This window comes from Drosophila melanogaster, chromosome 3L, assembly GCF_000001215.4.
Source record: "Drosophila melanogaster chromosome 3L".
In the NCBI taxonomy this organism is placed as follows: Eukaryota; Metazoa; Arthropoda; class Insecta; order Diptera; family Drosophilidae; genus Drosophila; species Drosophila melanogaster.
In genome coordinates, this window is record NT_037436.4 from 3,299,036 (window position 1) to 3,319,504 (window position 20,469).

The 20,469-nt window shown below is 41.1% G+C and overlaps 7 protein-coding genes and 1 non-coding gene across 19 annotated transcripts; 6 read left to right on the forward strand and 2 right to left on the reverse strand.

Moving 5' to 3' along the window:
- Positions 1 to 19: 19 nt before the first annotated feature.
- mir-955 (mir-955 stem loop) lies at positions 20 to 116 on the forward strand. The gene has a single exon (NR_048221.1). It is a non-coding gene; the product is annotated as a mir-955 precursor RNA (primary transcript).
- A 184-nt stretch (positions 117 to 300) lies between these two features.
- On the reverse strand, positions 301 to 4,077 carry CG14968 (uncharacterized protein). 5 transcript variants are annotated; one of them, NM_139543.3, is made up of 3 exons: positions 4,013 to 4,077; positions 1,688 to 1,848; positions 301 to 1,012 (listed from the first exon to the last, which is right to left on the reverse strand). In NM_139543.3, exons 2-3 carry the CDS (start codon positions 1,760 to 1,762, stop codon positions 488 to 490), a joined length of 600 nt encoding a protein of 199 aa, NP_647800.1. In that variant the 5' UTR covers positions 1,763 to 1,848; positions 4,013 to 4,077; the 3' UTR covers positions 301 to 487. The 5 variants fall into 5 exon arrangements, with proteins under 5 accessions (NP_647800.1, NP_728853.1, NP_728854.1 ...); NM_168012.1 differs by lacking the exon at positions 4,013 to 4,077 and adding an exon at positions 3,297 to 3,381; NM_168013.2 differs by lacking the exon at positions 4,013 to 4,077 and adding an exon at positions 1,954 to 2,107.
- A 595-nt stretch (positions 4,078 to 4,672) lies between these two features.
- Positions 4,673 to 14,974, forward strand: ZnT63C (Zinc transporter 63C). Of its 7 annotated transcripts, none has more exons than NM_168015.2 (8): positions 4,673 to 4,817; positions 5,567 to 5,630; positions 11,485 to 11,671; positions 11,737 to 11,861; positions 12,695 to 12,792; positions 12,851 to 13,367; positions 13,480 to 13,714; positions 13,780 to 14,974. In NM_168015.2, exons 3-8 carry the CDS (start codon positions 11,495 to 11,497, stop codon positions 13,975 to 13,977), a joined length of 1,350 nt encoding a protein of 449 aa, NP_728856.1. In that variant the 5' UTR covers positions 4,673 to 4,817; positions 5,567 to 5,630; positions 11,485 to 11,494; the 3' UTR covers positions 13,978 to 14,974. The 7 variants fall into 7 exon arrangements, with proteins under 7 accessions (NP_728856.1, NP_728858.1, NP_728857.1 ...); NM_168017.2 differs by having other exon boundaries at positions 4,673 to 5,238; positions 13,780 to 14,441; NM_168016.2 differs by having other exon boundaries at positions 4,673 to 4,986; positions 13,780 to 14,441.
- Positions 14,975 to 15,313: 339 nt separating this feature from the next.
- Positions 15,314 to 15,646, forward strand: Drsl2 (Drosomycin-like 2). Its single transcript, NM_168019.4, has one exon. It carries the CDS (start codon positions 15,340 to 15,342, stop codon positions 15,550 to 15,552), a length of 213 nt encoding a protein of 70 aa, NP_728860.2. The 5' UTR covers positions 15,314 to 15,339; the 3' UTR covers positions 15,553 to 15,646.
- Positions 15,647 to 15,960: 314 nt separating this feature from the next.
- On the forward strand, positions 15,961 to 16,320 carry Drsl3 (Drosomycin-like 3). The gene has a single exon (NM_168020.3). It carries the CDS (start codon positions 15,999 to 16,001, stop codon positions 16,212 to 16,214), a length of 216 nt encoding a protein of 71 aa, NP_728861.1. The 5' UTR covers positions 15,961 to 15,998; the 3' UTR covers positions 16,215 to 16,320.
- A 264-nt stretch (positions 16,321 to 16,584) lies between these two features.
- On the forward strand, positions 16,585 to 16,907 carry Drsl4 (Drosomycin-like 4). The gene has a single exon (NM_168021.3). The coding sequence runs from the start codon at positions 16,602 to 16,604 to the stop codon at positions 16,815 to 16,817; it is 216 nt and encodes a 71-aa protein (NP_728862.1). The 5' UTR covers positions 16,585 to 16,601; the 3' UTR covers positions 16,818 to 16,907.
- An 838-nt stretch (positions 16,908 to 17,745) lies between these two features.
- Drsl5 (Drosomycin-like 5) lies at positions 17,746 to 18,109 on the forward strand. The gene has a single exon (NM_139546.3). The coding sequence runs from the start codon at positions 17,800 to 17,802 to the stop codon at positions 18,007 to 18,009; it is 210 nt and encodes a 69-aa protein (NP_647803.1). The 5' UTR covers positions 17,746 to 17,799; the 3' UTR covers positions 18,010 to 18,109.
- An 883-nt stretch (positions 18,110 to 18,992) lies between these two features.
- PIG-C (Phosphatidylinositol glycan anchor biosynthesis class C) lies at positions 18,993 to 20,197 on the reverse strand. Of its 2 annotated transcripts, none has more exons than NM_001363927.1 (2): positions 19,657 to 20,197; positions 18,993 to 19,554 (listed from the first exon to the last, which is right to left on the reverse strand). In NM_001363927.1, exons 1-2 carry the CDS (start codon positions 20,155 to 20,157, stop codon positions 19,117 to 19,119), a joined length of 939 nt encoding a protein of 312 aa, NP_001350858.1. In that variant the 5' UTR covers positions 20,158 to 20,197; the 3' UTR covers positions 18,993 to 19,116. Both variants share the same exon structure in this region, with proteins under 2 accessions (NP_001350858.1, NP_647804.2).
- Positions 20,198 to 20,469: the final 272 nt, after the last annotated feature.

A 20,469-nucleotide genomic window follows, 5' to 3' on the forward strand; every position in this document is an offset into this window, starting at 1 on the left:
TAGGTAAGGAACACTTTTTGGCCAGCTAATCAACTCCATCGTGCAGAGGTTTGAGTGTCCTGTGTTTTGCCTAATCGCATTCAATTTCTGAACGGTAGAGATGGTACGCTTAGAAACAACCTAAAACAATTTTATCTTATAGTTGAACTTAAAATAAAGTAACAATATTTAAAAATAATTCTATAATCCTTATTTTTTTTCACCACTTGTAATATATGTGCTTAAAAATCAAAAGACTTAGGACACAAACTGCAAGTGGCATATCAACAGGTTGTAGCCCAATTCAAATAGCCAAACATACCATATTCGTAATTTATTTTAGAAAATCGTTTACAAATCGTATTAACACTTAGGCTTTGGGTAATTAGCTGTATGAGGCAACTACCAGGTGAGAGAACCACAATTTACAGATACAGTGAACACTGGACGTTAAGTAACTAACACATCACATCTCATTGACGGAGCCAACGCAGGATCACCAGGATAACTACGCCTCCGTTTCCTGCTCCAGTTCGCCAGCCTGGATTTCCTCCGGCGTTCGCAGATCGATGGCGAACTTGTGTCGCGTGGGTGTAATAGTGTCGCTGGGCGTGGCCTCGCCCTCCTCCTCACCGGTTGCCTCCTTGACCCGTCGCGAGTAATCCTGGAAGGCGGCGGCCAGGGCAAAGGTCAACTTCCGCGCCATCGCACGACTGTCGCACACGAAGGCGTGAACCTCAAAGGGATGCGGACTCGACTCGTCCTTCACCACGATCATGGCAAAGACCCTTGTGTAGACCAGGTCCTGAACGCCATACGAGATCGTGTCGATGGGATAGCTCCAGTGATTGATGCTGGCCTTTGGCGATATGATCTCCAGCTGGACTCCGTCGGTGGACACCTTCAGTTCGCAGTTGGGCAGCACCTTATTGGGCGGCAGGTTCTTGGCCACGCCCACCATTATGTCCACCGGACGACGCGTATACTTAATGCCCCATAAGCCACGTGCCACTTCGGAACCAATGTACTTCACCTGCAGGGAGAAAATGTATACGATATATTAAAAAAAAAAGATTGCCGATTCTACACTGCATTTAGTCAAAAAAAAAAAAAATTCCAATGAGTATATAACCAAATATTCCTATTTTACGTGAGTAAACAAATATATGTTCATGGACGATGTGGTATTATTCATCGGTGGCATTGGTTTCCGCTGCGCATGCGTTGCCGTTAGAGTCGCTTCATTTGCATCCGACCTGCGACCGGATGTCCACAGCCAAGCCAGAAAGCTGTTGCTGTTGCTCATGTGGTGCCACTGCCACGCCCCTTTCCCCTCACCGCCCCCAAAGTGAAGTTCAGCAGGGCGTGACGCATGCGTGTCTGGCTCTTTTTTTTTGGTCATGTCTCATGTGCGGGTGGTATTATGTTCAGATGTCTGCTTTTGTTCGTTTATGCACTCATAAAAAAAGAGTTCATCGAGAAATTAGGATAGACATTTTAACAGTGGATTTTGTCATATGTATAAGTAGCCAATATGGAACCAATATACTCATTTCATTTTATCATTAATTTTCAGTGTACCTAATTTTTTTCCGTGTATTTTCGGTCATATACGTAAGTGGTCTTAATGGGGATTGGTACCTGAACTTGCGCCACATATTTCACAGCATTTAAATTTGAAAACGCATTTCGCCATGTGAACACTCACCTTGAACGTTATGGGCAAATCCTCCACATTGACCTGGCTGTCCAGATCGGTGGTACTACTGTTGTTGGAGGCCATTCTGTAGCTGTATCTGTATCCGTATGTCGTCTATCGCGAAAGGTGCAAGCGAAGATCCACCGTTGAACGCATTCACCGCAAACCAACTGAAAGGGCGCAAAAAACACGAGCTTGAGTAATGCTCCCATTAAATGTATCTCGCGGATATTTTATGCGCCATCTTACGGAGTTCACATCCACCGTTGCATTACCATATCTCTACCGTAATCGCTGAATTTTACATGGTTTACTTTGTGTGCGCTTTTTGAACCTATATATGTTATATTCCGCTGAATATCGGTCGGGTCGACTAATGGTTCTGTTTGGGCTTGTTGTTGCTGTCGCCGGCTACGGATTGCTACTGAACTAGCGATCGGCGGCAAAAGGTGTCGCAAGTTGTGCCCCCAGGTAGCTCCACTCCCTCTCACTCGCTCCCAATGCCACCTGGTCCCCCTCCCCTCCCCTCCCTCCCACTCGAGCGCAGGTAAACAGAAAAGAGCGCAGGCAAAACAAATGGGCTAAACAAAAGCAGTGCTCAGATAACTTTTTTCTCTCACGCGGTATCGCTGCCTAAGCGCAAACAACTGATATTAGAAGCGACAGCCCGGCACTGAGAGAAATAAGTAGTGAAAAGAAATATCAAATGCTTAATGAGTCTTTTAAATAGATGTCTTATCTTATCGTTTCTTAAAAGGATGAATGCGTTATATTATTGTCTTTATCTTATCTTTCAAAAGGATGACTGAGTTACATTGTGATTTTTAGCACTCCTAACGGCAACAATTTTTTTTAAGTGGATCAGCGGAAATTCCCGCAAGTAGTAAAGCATTTTAAATCTAATCATAAAATAATTATGAGGTAAAACGAGTATGTTGCAATTGATAACCCAGTCAACGCCACTCAAGCAGGGTATTCGATCACCAACTTTTTAAATCACTTTTTCCACACGCACTTTTCCATGCTGCACACTATTTATTAGAAATGTATTATTAATATTTCCTCACGCAGCCCGCTGACCACTCCAATTGCCCAATGAATATAGGAGCATTATACCGGATATATGTACATATGTGTACATGTGTATATATTACAATGGCCATGCTGCAATAGTTGCATGTCTGCCAATTAATGACCGACGAGAGAAAACCGAATTAAAACCAAAACTGAAACGAATGGAAATAAATTCAGTGCAATGCATTTCACCTGTGTGACGTCATTTGCGAGCGAGAGGGGAAGCTTTCTGTGCAACAGCCAATACTTTTTTTTAGCTTTTTGTTCTACTTTGACTACCATTTTAATGCCAATGACCCAAGCGGATAACTAGTGACAATGGCCTGTGTTGTAGACACAAAACCCACGACTAATTGTGTGCTCATCTGATCTTTTGTTCTAACGCCATTTACAAGTTGCCTGATCCAGATTTTCAGGAAGATCACGTTCACAGCTATCGAATTTTGATATATTACCAAATTTGAAGCCCGCTGTTTTAGCCACATTACAACGTTTGCCACGCTAGTCCAATCTATGGCCATATAAATCTCAGCCTTACGCTCACCTTTGTACTCTCCTTATCGTTGTTTACTTTAGGGTTATTAACGAATTTTACATTTTAGAAGTTGTTCGAAAATGGCAATTTATTCTGTACGGCATACTATATACTATATGTGTTTTACATATTTTCTCCCCATACAATATGCCTACATATCATTGCCACTATCATTATGCCAACAACCATAACAATAACAATATCAGAGACAGGTTCGGTAGCACTCGCAGTCCAATTTAGATAATTTTCCACTGGACATTTCAGTTTAAGCGGTACGAAAGCCGGAAGCTGCTCATATGAGCATATCTCCTCTGTTCGTATAATAGATTTATCTTTTTTATCATAATTTGTTTACGGGCACTGCCGATGACTGTCATTTGTCGCACATATAGATTTGCGTATGTGGAGCTCGTACTAACTCCCTTCCATTCACAGTGACTAATTTACTAAATTTGGTTTCTTTTATTTACACTTTATTCACTTTATTTTCTCTTCAAGTTCCAATTGCCTGTTATCACGTAGGGAACATTTACCCATTCGCCTAATCTTATCACTCACTACTTCACGCACACGGGGAATTCAGCAAAGGTAAAATAGGTAAAAGTCTTATTGACTTTTTGACGAAAAATGGAAATAAGTCTTGAGTTAAACTAAATGCTGAAACGTGCTCAATATAATTCCGCTGATTTCTGAATTGATTATGGGGGTAGTCACTTTGGAATTACCGATTTTATGATGGCTTTGTTTCTTTGTACACCTGTTTCCTCGGCCGGTAAACGCGCTACTAACGAAATCCCCAATGATCGTGGTCAGTGATGCCGCTTTAGCCATGAATATTATCTTCAAAAAAGATTTTAAAGTTGGATGTTTCTACTAACAACTCACTTTTGCCCTGAAAATATATATATTCTTTTTTTTTGCCAAAATATTTTATTTTTTAGATAATTTCCTTATAAAGGCACGACATCACTAGTAAGTCATTTACCTTTCCCATCCAATACACAAACCAACTTTGAGCTTGAGTGCCATCGAGCTTTTTGTTGGTTAAAAGGGGTTAAACGCAGTTGTTGGTAGTTTTGCGTTAAACAAAGAGTTTAAGCTACATTATATTGAAATGTAACGCCTAAAAAAATAGATTTATTGTAAAGTAGCCCTTCACAAAAATATTTCGTATTAAAAGTGACAAAATGTATCAAAAGCCTGCCAGTTTTTTATTTCAATTACATTACTGGCTCCTATTTTGGTTTCTACTACATTTACTAGTTTTCAAACTTATTTTTGAAAGACCGCTTGTAACGGTCGATAGTCATTATTGTTAACCCGATAGAGCTGCACAAATATTATCGATATATTATTGGTATTTTCCAACTGCCCGGATGGATTTTCGATGACTGTGGCTGCAGTCACACTGAGTCGGGAAAATAATTATTTATTAAAAATTCGTGGACCCGCGCTGTACATCTGTGTCTGTGCTGTTCGCTCCGCTCCAAGTGCGGCAAAAAGCAACCAAGAAGGCAGGCAGCCCAATCGGTAATTTACGGCGGAGTAGTGAGGCGATATACGGAAATCGCGACCAGTGCACGTGCAATTGTGAATCGTTCTCGATTTTCCCGACCCGCACCCTTTCTTCTCTTTCGACCATTGTGACTGTGCACAATTAACTTGCATACATACGTGTATGTATGTACACACTCTGTTTGTATGTATGCGTGCCACCCCCAATTGAGGCGGAAAAAGGAGAAGCAAAGGAATTTCTGCAAAATCCAAGATGCCCATGCTATTTTCACTATTTTATTTTGCCAACTTTTCAGTCGACACTTTGCTCTTGCAGCAACAAAGCCAACAACGGCGAAAATTGGAAGTTATTTTCTTTTCTTTCTCCACTCTTTTTATCGCAAAACAACAGCAACACTGCCCGTGCACCGCTCTCCCCGCTCCCACTTGCGTCCTTGTTAATACAGTGAATATCGGCTAGCCACAAACAGGGGAAATACAAAGAATCTTAATTTGCATTTGTATGGTTGATAAAAAGTCAACTTATCAACTTATCTAAATCGTCAAACCAAAGTGACTTATACATTTGTAAACATTTTTAAGCGTTTTCCCTGTTTTAATTGCGAAAATAGTAAAGATATCGTGTTTTATTTTTATCAACAGTGCAGCGAAAGTTTTATAAAGTATACATATATTCAGTCAAATAATTATTAAAGTCCTATACTCTCCGTATACACTGGATTTGGTTTTTTATTAATTTTCAATTATGTGTATTTTGAATTTAGCCTCTTCAATTGGAGCTTAGGAACCTTAACAACCAAAGAACCGATTTCCAGACTTAAAGCTAAGGTAAGTTAAATACACCTATTATTCTTAGCCTCATTATCAATTTTTAATGAAACTTCAAAAAATAGATTGTAAGAGTGTTATATCTCTTTTCTTAGTTAAACATAATCTCGGAAATGATATCCATTATCTTACGTAGGGGATTTGCCTGCAGGAGACCTGCATCAGCATGTCTGTTATTGTTGCACGTGGGTCACCGAACTGGGCGGGTGTGGGCGTGGTCAGGTAGTAGCTGAGCATATCTGCATTTCAACAATCGATCTTAATCTGCGCTTGCTTTTGAGTTCCTTTCGTCTAGGACTTGTTATACTTGATTTATGGCCCCTTCCCGCGATTTCCCATCCTCGAAAACCGGTTGTTTTGACTTAATCATCGGTTCTCGCTGGTTATTTGATATGAAATTCTTTCTGACTCACAGCAGTTGTTTAAATTCTGGCGTGGAAATCCCGATCTTTTTCCTTATCAAGCCAAATAAATATGAAGGCTAATTTGCTATGTTTGAATTATTTTATTTAAATTACTTTTGAAAAACAAATAGGCAGTACAGCTATTAAATAGCAGGTTTTTATTTGTTAAAGCGTAATATCTTTCAGATTTTATAGATTCTAAATCTTCCCATATAGGTTTATTTTTCCTCATTAAGTCTTGCAAATTATGTTCGATTTTCTTTCTGTATCGGTTCTGAGATATTGTATGTTGCAGCGATTTTCACTGTTGCATAAAACTCTTGTATTCCGGGCCTAATTAAATCACTTTAAATGCCTGCTCGGTGTGGCTGAAATAATTCGATTTAAAGGTCAGGCACTCACCCAAGTGACTTTCCAACTCTTTTTGTTCTCGGCTCCCAGTCAGTCATCAGCGAAAATTGAGTGAGATCGAGGAGGAGGGGAAAATCAATATGTGCTAATATAATTTTGTGGCAAACAAATTAAAGCACACAGAACAGCTCGTCGTCGCTGCTCTGATTTGTTTAGCTATACGAATATGTACCATATTTATTCAGTTGATTTGGTTCAGTTTCAGTGGTGAATATTTGAGCAGCAGCATTTAATATTTGATACTGGCCAATTTGATTTGTGGGTAAGCACATTGACTACCGCCCAAAACTGAAATGCAGCCGAAAATGGGGCCAAAAGTGGGTTATGTTTGCTCCGACCACCATGCAAGCTGGCTTTGATTTACGACTGCAACTAAAGTAGGTTAACCTAGGTCCAGATAACTACTACATTCTGCTTCTCCAACGATACCATATTCTAATCTCAAAGTTGCCTGAGCTGCTGGCTTTCCAAGAGTAGAATCATGTACATGTGACCTTGACACGGTTTTCACTTGCTATGCAGGAAAAAGGGTTTCCCGCATCCACCGTACCGTATCCATTGAAATTTGATTTTGTTATTTGTTTATCGACGCCACTTCATGCAAATTGGAGAAATTCAGGTGGATATATTTTTAGCTGACACATCCATGCAATGTTTGCAAATGCATATATAGTATTCACCTTTCTGCCAGCCTGATGAAATTCTTTTGTATATTTTTCACTCTGTTCTCCGTTCTCGTGGAACTCAACCAGGTTGGACCACCCAACGCCCAGCTCCGTCTCTTACTTTGCCTTTCTCTGCGCCGCCCTTTTTCCAGAGCACCTCCGTCCGCCTTCCGTTCCCGGAGGTCGGGAAAAAGAACCGGGTTAATCGTCGCCACGTTGTCGCCGTGGAGAACAAATGACTCTTTTCGTTTGTGGGTCAACTGCAATTTTTGCCATTAATATAATTAATTGATTGCCATTTTGGTTTTAAATGTCGTAACTTTATGTGAGTGAAACGCACCTATTAAATGGGAATACTCACATAATAAAATTCAAAAGCGTTCACATCGCAAAATCTATAAGAATGCTAAAATTGTTTTCAGTGCTGCACTTCACACTTACGTAGCAAAAAGATTTACCCAATCTTAAAATTACTTTAATTCCTGCTTAATAAATCTTTCTACAAATTGCCGATCAATAAATCAACAGTGCGTCTAATTTGGCTTATCGAAATGCCCACTTTCGAGTACTTTGTACAACATTCTGTGCATAAGCGATCGATTTGCGCTTATCACCCGAATTTGTTCTTATCGCTGGGCCAAATTAAACTATGCTGGCCGCCCAGCCGTCTTTGTTTCAAAGCAACCATAGCCAAACTGGCTTAGTAACCCACATAAACACCACCGAATCCGAGTCCCAGTTGTCCGGGGGCAATTGGGCGGAGAATACCCGTTCAGTGCAACTGGAGCTGGAGAGGCCAATTAAAGCACCTGACCTAGAATATTTGTAGCCCAGTTTCGCCCGCCGAGAGTGAATATGTTTTACATGCCACCGCACTCACATTTGGATGCTCAGATCCAACCAACTCGTACTTTGAATCAGTCAACTGCGAGCTGCATGTTAAATGGTTTGAATTAATTGCGTAGGCCACGCATGTCACGTGCGCCTCACATAGGACTATATCTAACTATATGTGCATATAGTATGATATATTCCACCCCCCTTTCCACCCACAAGTCCTTGAGCAAAGCCAAGCCGGAAATTTAAAGTAAACATTCCAGATATCCCTGTTTGTATATCGAAGTTTAATGTTGTTGTAGAGCACAGCACGTACTCACGGAGCCAAGGCCAAAATGCAAGGCCTTAATGTCGGGTTACGTTTAATTTCAATTGCATTAAAAGAGACTTACTTAAGGTAGCTAAAAACAATGATTGTCGTTAAATGAAATTGACGACGAGACAGCAAGCTCTAAGTATGTGTTATAAATTACTTGATATTATGTCCGTTTTTCATGACACCTAGTTATGAAAAACATCTCAATAATCTGAGTGAGGATTAGAAATAAAATATATAAACTACTACTGTAGTAGAACTCCACAAACTTCACCATATCATTAGGTTTTCAACCAAGTGCTTTAAAACAAACGTACAAGCCACGTTTTAAGTTTTAAACGTTTTCTTGATGGCCTGTGGCAACACACGCCGCCGCCGTAGATGGCCAAATATTTGGTCAGCCAACAGCCGCGAAAGAGACTCCGATATTTCATCAATGGCTTGTCCACAGTCTGGTGGTATTCGGCTTTGGGAACCTGTCCGTCCGTCCGTCTGTCCCATTTATGCGGAGCACGTTCGCCTATCGCGGGCTGCCTGGCTGGGATTAAGAGCTCTCCGGGGCGATGGTAGCTATCGCATCGTTGGTTATTGGCTGGTATCCACTATCAGCTGCAAGTGACACATTTTAAGCCGCGCCAGTTGACCACCACGTTGGCCGGGCCAACAGTGCCTATCTGCGATTTGGTACCTGTATTCAACAAATGCCGCTGGAAACGGGTAAAGGCCAGGTAGGGCCATTTGGCACAGGCATTTGGGCAGTGACTATTCGTGTGTGAACGGACGAGGTTTCCCGCACGCTCCTCCGCTATATATACATATAAATATATATATATATTTGCCATTATTAAGATTTTCTTCGGAACGCATTCGCCACATGTAAGTTGAGATTCAGCTCATTTCCTTTCATTCCTCTTTGTTGATTTAAGATTAATTCGCTTGGTGCGCACTGCACTTGTTCAATTGTATCGTTTGCTTGCAGTTCGTTGGCAAGCGTTTATTGTATATCTATAATGCACTCGGAAAATGATCAAATTCAATTGAAAGTATTGGCATTTTCGTTTGACCATTATGTTTACTCAATCCGTTGGAACCCAAACTATTATTGTGCTGCATCCTATTCTAACGATCTAAATAACCATGTTGATATTGTATTGAGTTCGTGTATCTATAGTACAAACTAGTGTAGTGTACATCTAGTGTTCTTGAAAAGTTTGTGTTCCGATTGAGCTATTAATGTATATTTTTCCAAGCAGAACCGTCTAGACCGTGAAGGATACCTGATAATATTGTGTTTCTAATGCAATTCAATAGTGCAATTAAGCCACGAACTTTGTCCAAGTATCAAGTTGAGTGCACCTGAGGGAAACCCGTAATAATCTCGAAATATTTGCCTTTATCCCTCATCCAAATATTTGGCTGGCTCACAAAGTAGGCGCATTGTAAGCAGCGATGACTCCTCGTCTCGGGTGCTGCTCATCCCTTCGATCCGGACCCACTCCCACTGCCCATCCGGCTCTCAGTTCATCCGATAAGCGGCGGATTGTTTGCTTTTTGCGCACAGGCTGCCAAATAAAACCGCCCGCCGCCGGCTTATCGGCCCAGTTTATCTAGTTCGCTCATATACATATAGCTAAGGCTATATCTATAGCATTTCGCATATGGAGAAGATGTAAAAAACGTGGCCCCCGAAGATCGGGCTGTGTGAGTACGTGAATGGGCTACCCATTTATTGGCATTACTGCGCACGGTACCATGCGATAGAATCGCTTGTGGCGTAGATAAAAATCAAAATGCAAAAGCGCTTTTGTTTTTGGCGTCTCGTGTGCCGAGTATTCTAAAAGTTGTCGTGTGGTTAGAAGGGGGGGGGGGTACGTTTCGAGATAACAGCAACACGAGGAGATTGTGTAATCGCTTTGGCGATTGCTGGGCGGGAATATGCTGGTCGCGATGCGGTTTCCCATACAATGAGTTCTGTCCAATCGCAGAGTGTAGTGCATCATAGGTTCAGGGAGAAGGTCAACAAGATACACTTAAAATATGTGGCTTCTTTTAAAGATCCCCATCGTATAAGCATACTTATCTTTATTATTTTATATAATTTATTTTGTCATAAATGTAAGCTATATTCAAAGTGAATGACTAAATAGTGATGAATTTTTTTTAAGCAGTGAATCACACTGCTAAGAAGCATCTGGAATGGGGAAATACTATCCATAGTATAGTATGGCATTGTTTCAAGTGGATGTCAGTTTCCCATTTTGGTTGCTTGGCAATATTTGTTGGGCTTTTGGCCGAAAATGCAAATTGTTTTCTTTGGCGTCACCGTCGCCACAGTAGCTGTATTGGAGAATGCGCAACGTCACCCTTTTGTTTTTACCACCCCGTAGACCCAGGCATTACCATATATTCCTCGATTTCACCTGGCAACCGGGGACTTCTCGACCGATGCCGATACACTTTCATTCGCTGTCGATTCAGTTGAAACAATTTCTGTTATTGTTTACACAACGCGCTCGATGGCTGGCAAGTCGTTCTCGATCTGAAATAGAGCCAGCCATATAAGTTACTTCAACGCCGGAGGAGCCAGTCAGTCCTGCAGAGTCTTCCAAGCCGAAATGCAGTTTTTTGCGTGAGTCCGATATGGAAATCCCAGATCTAGTCAACCGAGACACCATTTAAACGTCGCCAAGCCCCCTTTTCAGACCCTATAAACCGGGCACATATTCTTCTTATAGCCGGTTTCAATTAAATGCCTACCCGATGGGGTACTAAAACTTTTCCCTAAACAAAGGGCTAAATGAAACTAAATGGAAAACTGTTCGAGCAGCAACAATGGAAAACAATTGAAAAACTCAATTTGTTGGTAATTTGTTTGGGCGTGCGTGTCTCAGTATCTTTTTTTTTTGTGCAATAACAATTTCAGAGCTTGGCAGGCTATTTGTTGACTGCATAAAAAAAGCAGTTGAATGAACTGAGAACGAGCTTTGATTGATATTTCGAAAGCCATATTGATGGAAAATGTATAAGATGGGGGCATAACATCACAGCCAAACTTCTCCAAGTCCAATAATGGCTTTCTTTGGTAAATAAATTGGGGGAAGTCTGTTTCGCCGACTACTGTTTCCATGACTCCAATTTTTGTATTGTAAGAAAATCAAATGGTTCTAGAGATCAAGAGATTCAATTAATTGTTAATCCGTGCACCTTCTTCCCTCTTGCAGTTTCTCCAAAATGGCCAAGTACTCGGGCAAAAAATGCCGGCTGCTCTCGATGATGTGGCTTACGGCGTTCTTCTTCTTCGTGGAGATCATAGTGGGCTATGTGACCAATTCGATGGCTCTGGTGGCGGATAGTTTCCACATGCTGGGCGACATTGCGGCCCTGGTCATATCATTCCTGTCTGTGAAGGTAAGTTACTGGCTTTTACCGAAAAATACAACGTGTATCACTCAGCTAACTCCTTATCTCGACAGATGTCACCGAAAAAGTGGTCAAAGAACACTTTTGGCTGGGCCAGGGCAGAAGTCTTGGGTGCTTTGGTCAACGCCGTTTTCCTGGTGGCCTTGTGCTTCAGCATCACCATCGAGGCTTGCAAAAGGTGAGTGCGTTGTGATCAATCAAATAACATTGTTTGCAGAATGTACACTACTAAGATAAGCTGCAATAGAATCAATTTTGAAACATCTGCTCGCCAAGCGAAAATCTCTACTCATTTATATGAGTCATTACATGCTTAAATAACAAGCAAAGTACCAATCGAATGATTAAGCGGCTTGGAGATTGGTTTTGTTTATATTCCTGAGAAAAAAAAAACCAAAAAATATGTTACAATGGTGTCAGCATACTATTAAATTCTGTATAAATTCGATTAAAGTTTTATAACGAGGCTTTTAAAACTCATTGCTTATTAAACGTGGCTCTGAAACTAATTAACTTGGATTACTACTCGCTTACTCTTTACTCCTTGGCCGCAACGCAAATGGTTTTAATATTTCGACTCATTACGGATCGTTGATCCGCACCCAAAAACCACTTATTTAATGATCTGACAATTGTAAGCCAAGCCGTATTATGAGCAAAAGGCTTGCCTTGGCATCGACATGTGCTAACGTGATTTGTTTAAATTTTCTTGACTTACTCCGTCTGTGAGTTAATTTGTTGTGATACATTCACGTTATATCGTCACATTTCGGTTTGTATTTGTGCATTGGGTTGTGTGAATTATACGCTTTGTTCATTTACATTCCGGTCACATTGTGTGCATATTTATCGAACGCTTTGCGAGGTGATTATTCTGCCAATAGCTACAGATTCCCTGCAGAAGCCAGCTACACTGTCGAAAATAATAAACTAACATAGGATTTGATGAGTGCTTTCGTTATGTTATCTTAATACAGTTTAAATAAAACAATACATTTCCATTTATCACAGATTCATTGAGGAGGAGCCGATTCACGAGCCTGAACTGCTTGTCATCGTGGGAGCCTTGGGTCTTCTGGTGAATGTTATTGGACTTTGTCTGCTTTACGGTAAGACCAAGTAATACAGATAAGAGTAGGCCGTTCTTTAACTTCATCTGCATTGCAGAGCACGGCGGTCACCATGGACACTCACATGGCGGCGGACTCACCCGTAACCACAGCCGCCTCACTGAGTTGGCCAACATGGACGAGGGCGAGGATGAGCAAAACGACTTTGCCTACGAGAAGCAGAAGGAAAAGGCACCGGTCAAGAAATCCAGCCATGGACACAGCCATGATCCCGGCCAGATGAATATGCGCGGCGCCTTCTTGCACGTTTTGAGCGATGCCCTTGGCAGCATCATTGTCGTAATCAGTGCTGTGGTGGTGTGGAAGACGGAGTGGAAGTACCGGTACTACATGGATCCCGCTCTGTCCATCGTTTTGGTTGTTTTGATCCTGCACTCCGTGTGGCCGCTGCTGCGCGAGTCCGCTTTAATTCTGCTCCAAACGGTGCCCACCCACATCCAGGTGGATGCCATTCAGAAGAGGCTTCTGGAGAAAGTTGATGGCGTGCTGGCTGTGCACGAGTTCCATGTGTGGCAACTGGCCGGCGACCGCATCATCGCCTCTGCCCATATTAGGTGAGATTTACTTGTTAAAAGAGTAACTGCCTGTTTAAAAAGAAAAATTAATTCTATAACCATTTATAAATCAAATTAATGCAATCTAATCCATCTCTCGTAAACCTTGTAGGTGCCGTAACCTTTCGGAGTACATGAAGATTGCCGAAAAGGTGAAGGAGTTCTTCCACAACGAGGGTATCCACTCTACCACCATTCAGCCAGAGTTCAGCGAGATCGAAGGCTGCAACATGTCCGATGGCACCTCCAGCATCAACATCAGCGGCTCCGACTGCTGCGCGTTGGATTGTCCTACCACGGAAGAAGGATGTGTCAAGGCCACGTGCTGCCAAAACAACAACAAATTGGTGAGTTCATCTAGTCTAATGGGAACATGTAGAATTGTATAATGAAGTATAAACCTTAATTACAGAACCAACTGCCCTCACCCACCAACTCGCCGTATCTGTGCCGCCAGCGGAATGCCGCCCGACAGGCCGGCGATGTGGAGGCGGGTTCCCTGCTGGAGGCCACGTCCAGTGGCAACCAGGGAGCCACTGGTGGGGCCAGCACAGGAGCGCCCGTGGCTGCGATAGGGGCCACGTCAACGCCGAAGAGCGATTTGGTTTGACGACAGCCACATCAGGCGCAACAACATGTACACTTTGCCACGACCAAAACGGAAACCGCAACCGCAACAACAAAGGCCGCCACAACAGCAGCAGCAACATCAATACGTGATATAATGTACGAGCCACGCGCCAACAACCTAGTGGTCTCCAGCGCACAGGTGGACGTCAATCTCGGCCTGACGGTGACCGCCCAGCGGCGACGGGAGCTTCAGTTGCAGGCCGAACAGCAGTATCAGGAGCAGGTGTCACCACTGAGTACCAGGAATGGCGACGAGGTGGCACTCTAATTAGGAGCCTAGTTTAACGTTAATTGTGCAAACCGCTGCAATGGAGACTGGTCTGCCATGGTGCAGCTTTCGTGTTTTTTTGTATCATTATTTGTTCTTAGTGGAATTTAGGCGTAAATGAGAGTGGGACAAGTTCGGTCGATTGACCATTGAGCTAGTTTAATTAAAGTGAAATCAAAAATGAAAATGAAAATGAAGAACACGATTATCTATTAGTGCGGGAGACACAAAGTTTAAAGGAACATGCTGTTCAGGATGTCATTCATATACTATATAGTATGTTAAACCTATTCGATTGTAGTTAATTGCATTAGTTTAGATCGATAAGTGAGCCCAAACAGCAGAGAATACATATGTACTACGTTTTTTACATTTTGAGAAAGTTTATACATACGTGAAATAAATTATTGTATTCAATAGTTACCCACGGATTAGCAAATGACTAAAGACAGTTTACAAAATACATAGGTATACACGCATTTGTGTTTGTGTATGGTTAGACATAGTCCCTAAATCTTAGTAGTTGTAATGCTATATGTAAATGTTTTTACCACAACCGAGAACCTAGTTTCTATTTAATTTTAATCGTATCGAACTTTATAATGACTATACATTTAATGCAAACATCATGTATTATTTTATGATCTGCATTAATTTTCAGATGTATATGTTTGTAAATAAACGCCAAACATAATTAGACCAAGCGAACTAACTGTATACAATTTGATAAAATGCCTCTTTGGAGTCGAAATTTTCGATACAATCAGGGGTCACTGGTACTTCCTGATTCCCTGATTCATTTTATCGATTGCAGCAATGGGCAAGATTGCGAGCTCTGCCTCGAGTTTCTTGGAAGCTTATCGAATTCAGATAGGAGCACATGTGTGACATCAAAGTTGAGGCACCTAGCCACTGAGCAAATGCATCACAAAAGATTTTGAAACGTGCTAAAAAAGATTATTGGAAATGCATGGAGGTGGTGTAGTCCTATATAAGCGTCCCCACAAGCTGTCGATACCAAACGTCTTCGAGAACTCAAGTAAAGTACCAGACTCGTTCGGAACATCAGTTGCAATGGTGCAGATCAAATTCCTTTTCGTCTTCCTGGCTGTGATGACAATTGTTGTCCTGGCCGCCAATATGGCTGATGCCGATTGCCTTTCCGGCAAATACAAGGGTCCCTGCGCCGTCTGGGACAACGAGATGTGCCGACGTATTTGCAAGGAGGAGGGACATATCAGTGGCCACTGCAGTCCCAGCCTGAAGTGCTGGTGCGAAGGATGCTGAATCCATACTATATCCATTTGAAATGTGTATATTGAATATTTCATTCTAAACAAATAATATATAAATATAAAGGCCTCTTACGCTTATCACTCATACGCACTGTTGTCTTTTAATTTCCTGTATGGCAATGTGTTAGGAGAAGTGAATGTTTACATACATCATTAAATCGAAAAGATAGCAATTCTAGGTAAATAACTTATTATGATAACGATGCATTTTTAAATCAATGAAGTTGACACATGGCACACATAAATCAAGTGTTTCTGGAAAACTAGGATTATATCGGTTATTGTTAGCTTGAATTTCCGAGAAGCTTATCGATTGCTACGATCAAATAAAAAATCTTAAAATCTGTATCTCTATATAAGCGTCCCCACGAGTGGTCGATGCCAAAAGTCTTTAAGAACTCAAGTAAAATTCCCGACTCGTTGAAAACATCAGTTGTCATGGTGCAGATGATATTCCTGTTTGCTATCCTTGCTGTAATGACCATTGTCCTAATGGAGGCCAACACTGTTTTGGCACGTGATTGCCTATCTGGAACTTTCGGAGGTCCTTGCTGGGCCTGGAGTGGAGAAAAGTGCCGCCGTCTCTGCATTGAGGAGGGACATGTCAGTGGACACTGCAGTGGCGCAATGAAGTGCTGGTGCGAAGGATGCTAGATCCACTGCAGTTCAAAAGTGCATGCTGTTTTTTTGTTTATTCTGAGCCAATAATAAATATACTGTACACCGCACAGTAAAAGGCACGTAAGCATTGCCTTTCAGGAGTTATCTCTTGATTTGATTTAATATGTATGTGGTAAGTATATTAAACAAAAAGGTGCATCAACATCAAGAAGGTATAGCAATTCTATCATCCCAAAATAGCGATGCGCGTTTTGTCGCGTAAAAGGCCCAAAAGTATGCCTTTCGAAAGTTATATTGCAGTTATTTGCATTTTCACCTTTATGCTAATCGGTTAATATACAAATTCTGTACCTATATAAGAGTGCAGTCGGACTCAAGAAACTCAAAAGTAAAGATTTTAACCAGAAGAACATTCTAATAATGGCTCAAATTAAAGGATTGTTTGCTCTCCTCGCTGTGGTGACCATTGTCCTAATGGTGGCCAACTCGGCTTCGGCCGTGGATTGCCCATCTGGAAGATTCAGTGGTCCTTGCTGGGCCTGGGATGGAGAGCAGTGCCGTCGCCTCTGCAGGGAGGAAGGACGTGTCAGTGGACACTGCAGTGCCAGTCTGAAGTGCTGGTGCGAACAATGCTGAGGATCCTCATCGTCCAATATGTTTGACACATATGTGTGTCATATGTTTTTTATTGTTTTGAAAAGAAAAATAAAGAATATACTTCACAGCAAATAATACAGTTTTATTTCTACTTAAAGAACGAATCCTTTTAAAATCATAAATTTACTTCGAAAATGAGATTTATAATGGAATGGAAGAAATAATTAAATGATAAATAATCAGAGTTAACTTCAATAGAAAGCTAAAATTCATTTAGAAAGAAGTGGAATATATAATTCAACTCATAATAAGCATTTAAGAAAAAAAAAGCATAGACTATTTCAGTCTTAACAAGAGTTGGAAAGGCCATTTTCATTTATGAACACAAATCTTCATTTACCAGCACCCATATCACTTTATGGGAAATAAAGATAATCTTGTCATGTTAATATTTCCAACAAATTATCAACCGTGTTACATCGAAAAGTGCAAGTTTGGTGTTTGAATCCGGTTCTGGGTTTTCCTAACAAACTCGACAGTTTTACAATTTATGAATAAATTTAATTAATGAAACTGGTTTAATTAGTTTCCTAGAAGTCTCGTGATAAATGGCACATTGCATAAAATCAATGTCGGCAGATTATTAATAAGCCATTTTTAATTTTCCATTAGAAAAACTACGCATTCTTACTCAACTGCTAACTGAGAAGATGGCAGTGAAACTTTTTAAAAAGAAAACGAAATTTCATGCGACTTTTCTTAGACACTTACCGTAATGATCATTATCTCGAAAGAGAATACTTTTTGAAGTCAGTTTTCGTTGTCTTATCAGCCCTAAAGTATGCCCTTCCATGAAATACAATTCAATAATTATCTCCAATTATCTGCCAATCAATTCCAGAAATACGACGAAGCTGGCAGAGAGATCCCGATCCCTATATAAAGCGGTTGCTGGGGGTTTGGACTCATAAATCAAGTTCGAATTGTTCCGACAGCAGCACTCTGATTCAAAACCGACAACATGCAGATCAAGTTCCTGTACCTCTTCCTGGCTGTGATGACCATCTTCATCCTGGGCGCCAAGGAAGCCGATGCCGACTGTCTCTCTGGAAGATACGGAGGACCCTGCGCCGTCTGGGACAACGAGACCTGTCGTCGGGTGTGCAAGGAGGAAGGACGATCCAGTGGCCACTGCAGTCCCAGTCTGAAGTGCTGGTGCGAGGGATGCTAGGCCATCCTTCAAGGCGCGTTGCTCTAAATTGCCGGAAAACTACTAAATGTTATAGTTTGTTGATAACTATAAATAAATATTAAATATATTATTGCAACGCAAATGATTATTTCGTACTGGTTCAACTGTGATACTAACTATGTGATACTAAGGTATTTAAATGTACGTACAAAGGACGGATAAGGATTGTTCCTTAAAAATGTTAATATTAACTGATGACGTACTCGAAAAGGTTTTCTTCTATTCTTATTCATTACAAAATATATGAATAAGTACATATAAATATATTCTCAATTAAAACTAGCTAACACCTTAATTCTCTGACTTAGTCTGTGAAGTATTGAAAATTTAACGATATTTTAAAATAATTTGTTTTTATTCAGATTGTAACATGCTTCAAATACTGCTTAAGTTATTCTATTTATAGGATGAATAATTGCAGAAAATAGAGCGCTGCGTACAGCGATACTATATGATGTAATCTGGATTATTTATCTCTCAAGAATGCTTACTGAAACTGTGGAAGTAGCTTGCAGGACAGCATGCATTACATAGATAGGTAAAACGCAGAATACTAAAATAATTAAATCTCTGGTTAGACTAGGAACTTCTGGGAAACCCAAGGGCGTGCACTTAATACAGATGTCACTCATCCATATTCCATAGTCTATTATTAAAGCAATTGCTTCAATTTATTTGCGTTAGATAGGGTCAAATATATTCAATGTATGCTCATGCGAATGTTTAATTGTTATCTACGAAACGGGTTTTAGTCGCTGACGATAAATAATCTTTAACTAAATTTATTTTTAGTCTGAGTAAAACACAACCAAGCCAAAAAACTCACCCTGTTAATTTAACTCCATTATCTTTCAATTGAAAAACCTTTGCCTTAAGTTGATAACAATTTATTTAAAAAGCCATTCATAGGACCAAAAGAAAGTCCCCTAAAAATTACACAAATTTAAAAGTGCTATGGTTTTAAACACAAAAAGTATAATTTATTAAAACGCTACTTACAAACTAACAGATATAACATGATACAAAAGATTAACATCAATGGCTTGGAATGAGTTTACAAAGTTATAAAAATAAGCGTGCAATGGTTTAGCGATCAGTGAAGTGCTCCTCGACGTCGCCGCTACCCAGTCGTGGCGGCAACTGTTCTGAGAAGCGCAGCTGGCGCTATAAGTTCCCATCCAGGTTCTCCTCGGTGTTCTCCTCCACGATGGCCTCGTCCCAGGGCCCGTGAATGTTGAACTTGTACTGCTGCTGCCACACGAATATGAACGGGCAGACAAAGTTGATGAAAATGGTGGTGGAGGCGTAGAGATAGAGCACCGGGCGCGATATACAGTACAGCGCCATACAGCATATTGCAAATATAGGCAACATGAATCCAGCATGCCAATTCGCTTCCGTCATTATGGGATAAAGGACGAAAAAGACGGCAGCCTCGACAAGGAGCACGAAGGCGTGATACGAAGTCGGCAGGCGGGAGGCTAAGCAAATTGCTCCAAATATGGCGGCATTCAACGAGACGGCCTGCGCTTAACATGGAACAAGAAGTATTTGTATTATATAGGATTCTGAGGTGGAGTCAAGATCAATATACAATCAACACCAATAGCCGTAAATATTGCCTACCTTAGAGACCATGGCTACATCCAATCCATAGTGTCCAAATATCAGGTTGCCCAGAAGGACAAAGAAGGTCATTGTGTATATGGTGTCCGTGCTGATGGCCTGCGTTAGGGTGTGCAGCATCGGTGAGAATAAGTAGCCGAAGAGGACCACTGTGACCAGGGTTTTGGAATCCTCGCCCAGCAGGGCCCAGCTGAGACTCCTTCCTCGGTAGCACAGGTATCCAATGCCTGTGATCCCGCAACTGGGTACCAGGATCGTGGTGGGCGACACGCTGTCGCTGAGCATAAGTTGGTAGAGTATTAGGAAGCCGGTGATGCAGGAGATCTGATTATTAAGCACTGTAATACCGGCAATTGCTTCGCCGAACGTGTATATTCTACAATGTAGATTCGTGCGCAGATCCTTCAGAAAGCTGGCATCCGTGTAGTTGTCCGGATATTCCCGGTTGGAGTACAGGTTCTTCACCCATGGCTGCCGTTTCGATTGCCCATTTTTTACCATTCTTAAATTTAAAAATTGTTTGTTTACAATTCTATTAGTGCTGGGTTATCAGCGTTCGATAGTATCAGTTACTATCGACATATCGATATTGTTTTATCCACTGAAAAGTATTGAAAGTAAGTGCTGGTCACACTGTCATAGTGATGCATGTTTCACTTGAAATATCGATGATGATAGTTTAATTTGAAATATTAATAAACTGTTCATTATCTAAACAAGGGGTTTTACAGCAAGCTAATAATATACAAATCTTATTCTGAAAATTATCCCCAAGCAGAAGTGACTCGCCTACATCGATAAGAACATCCGCTG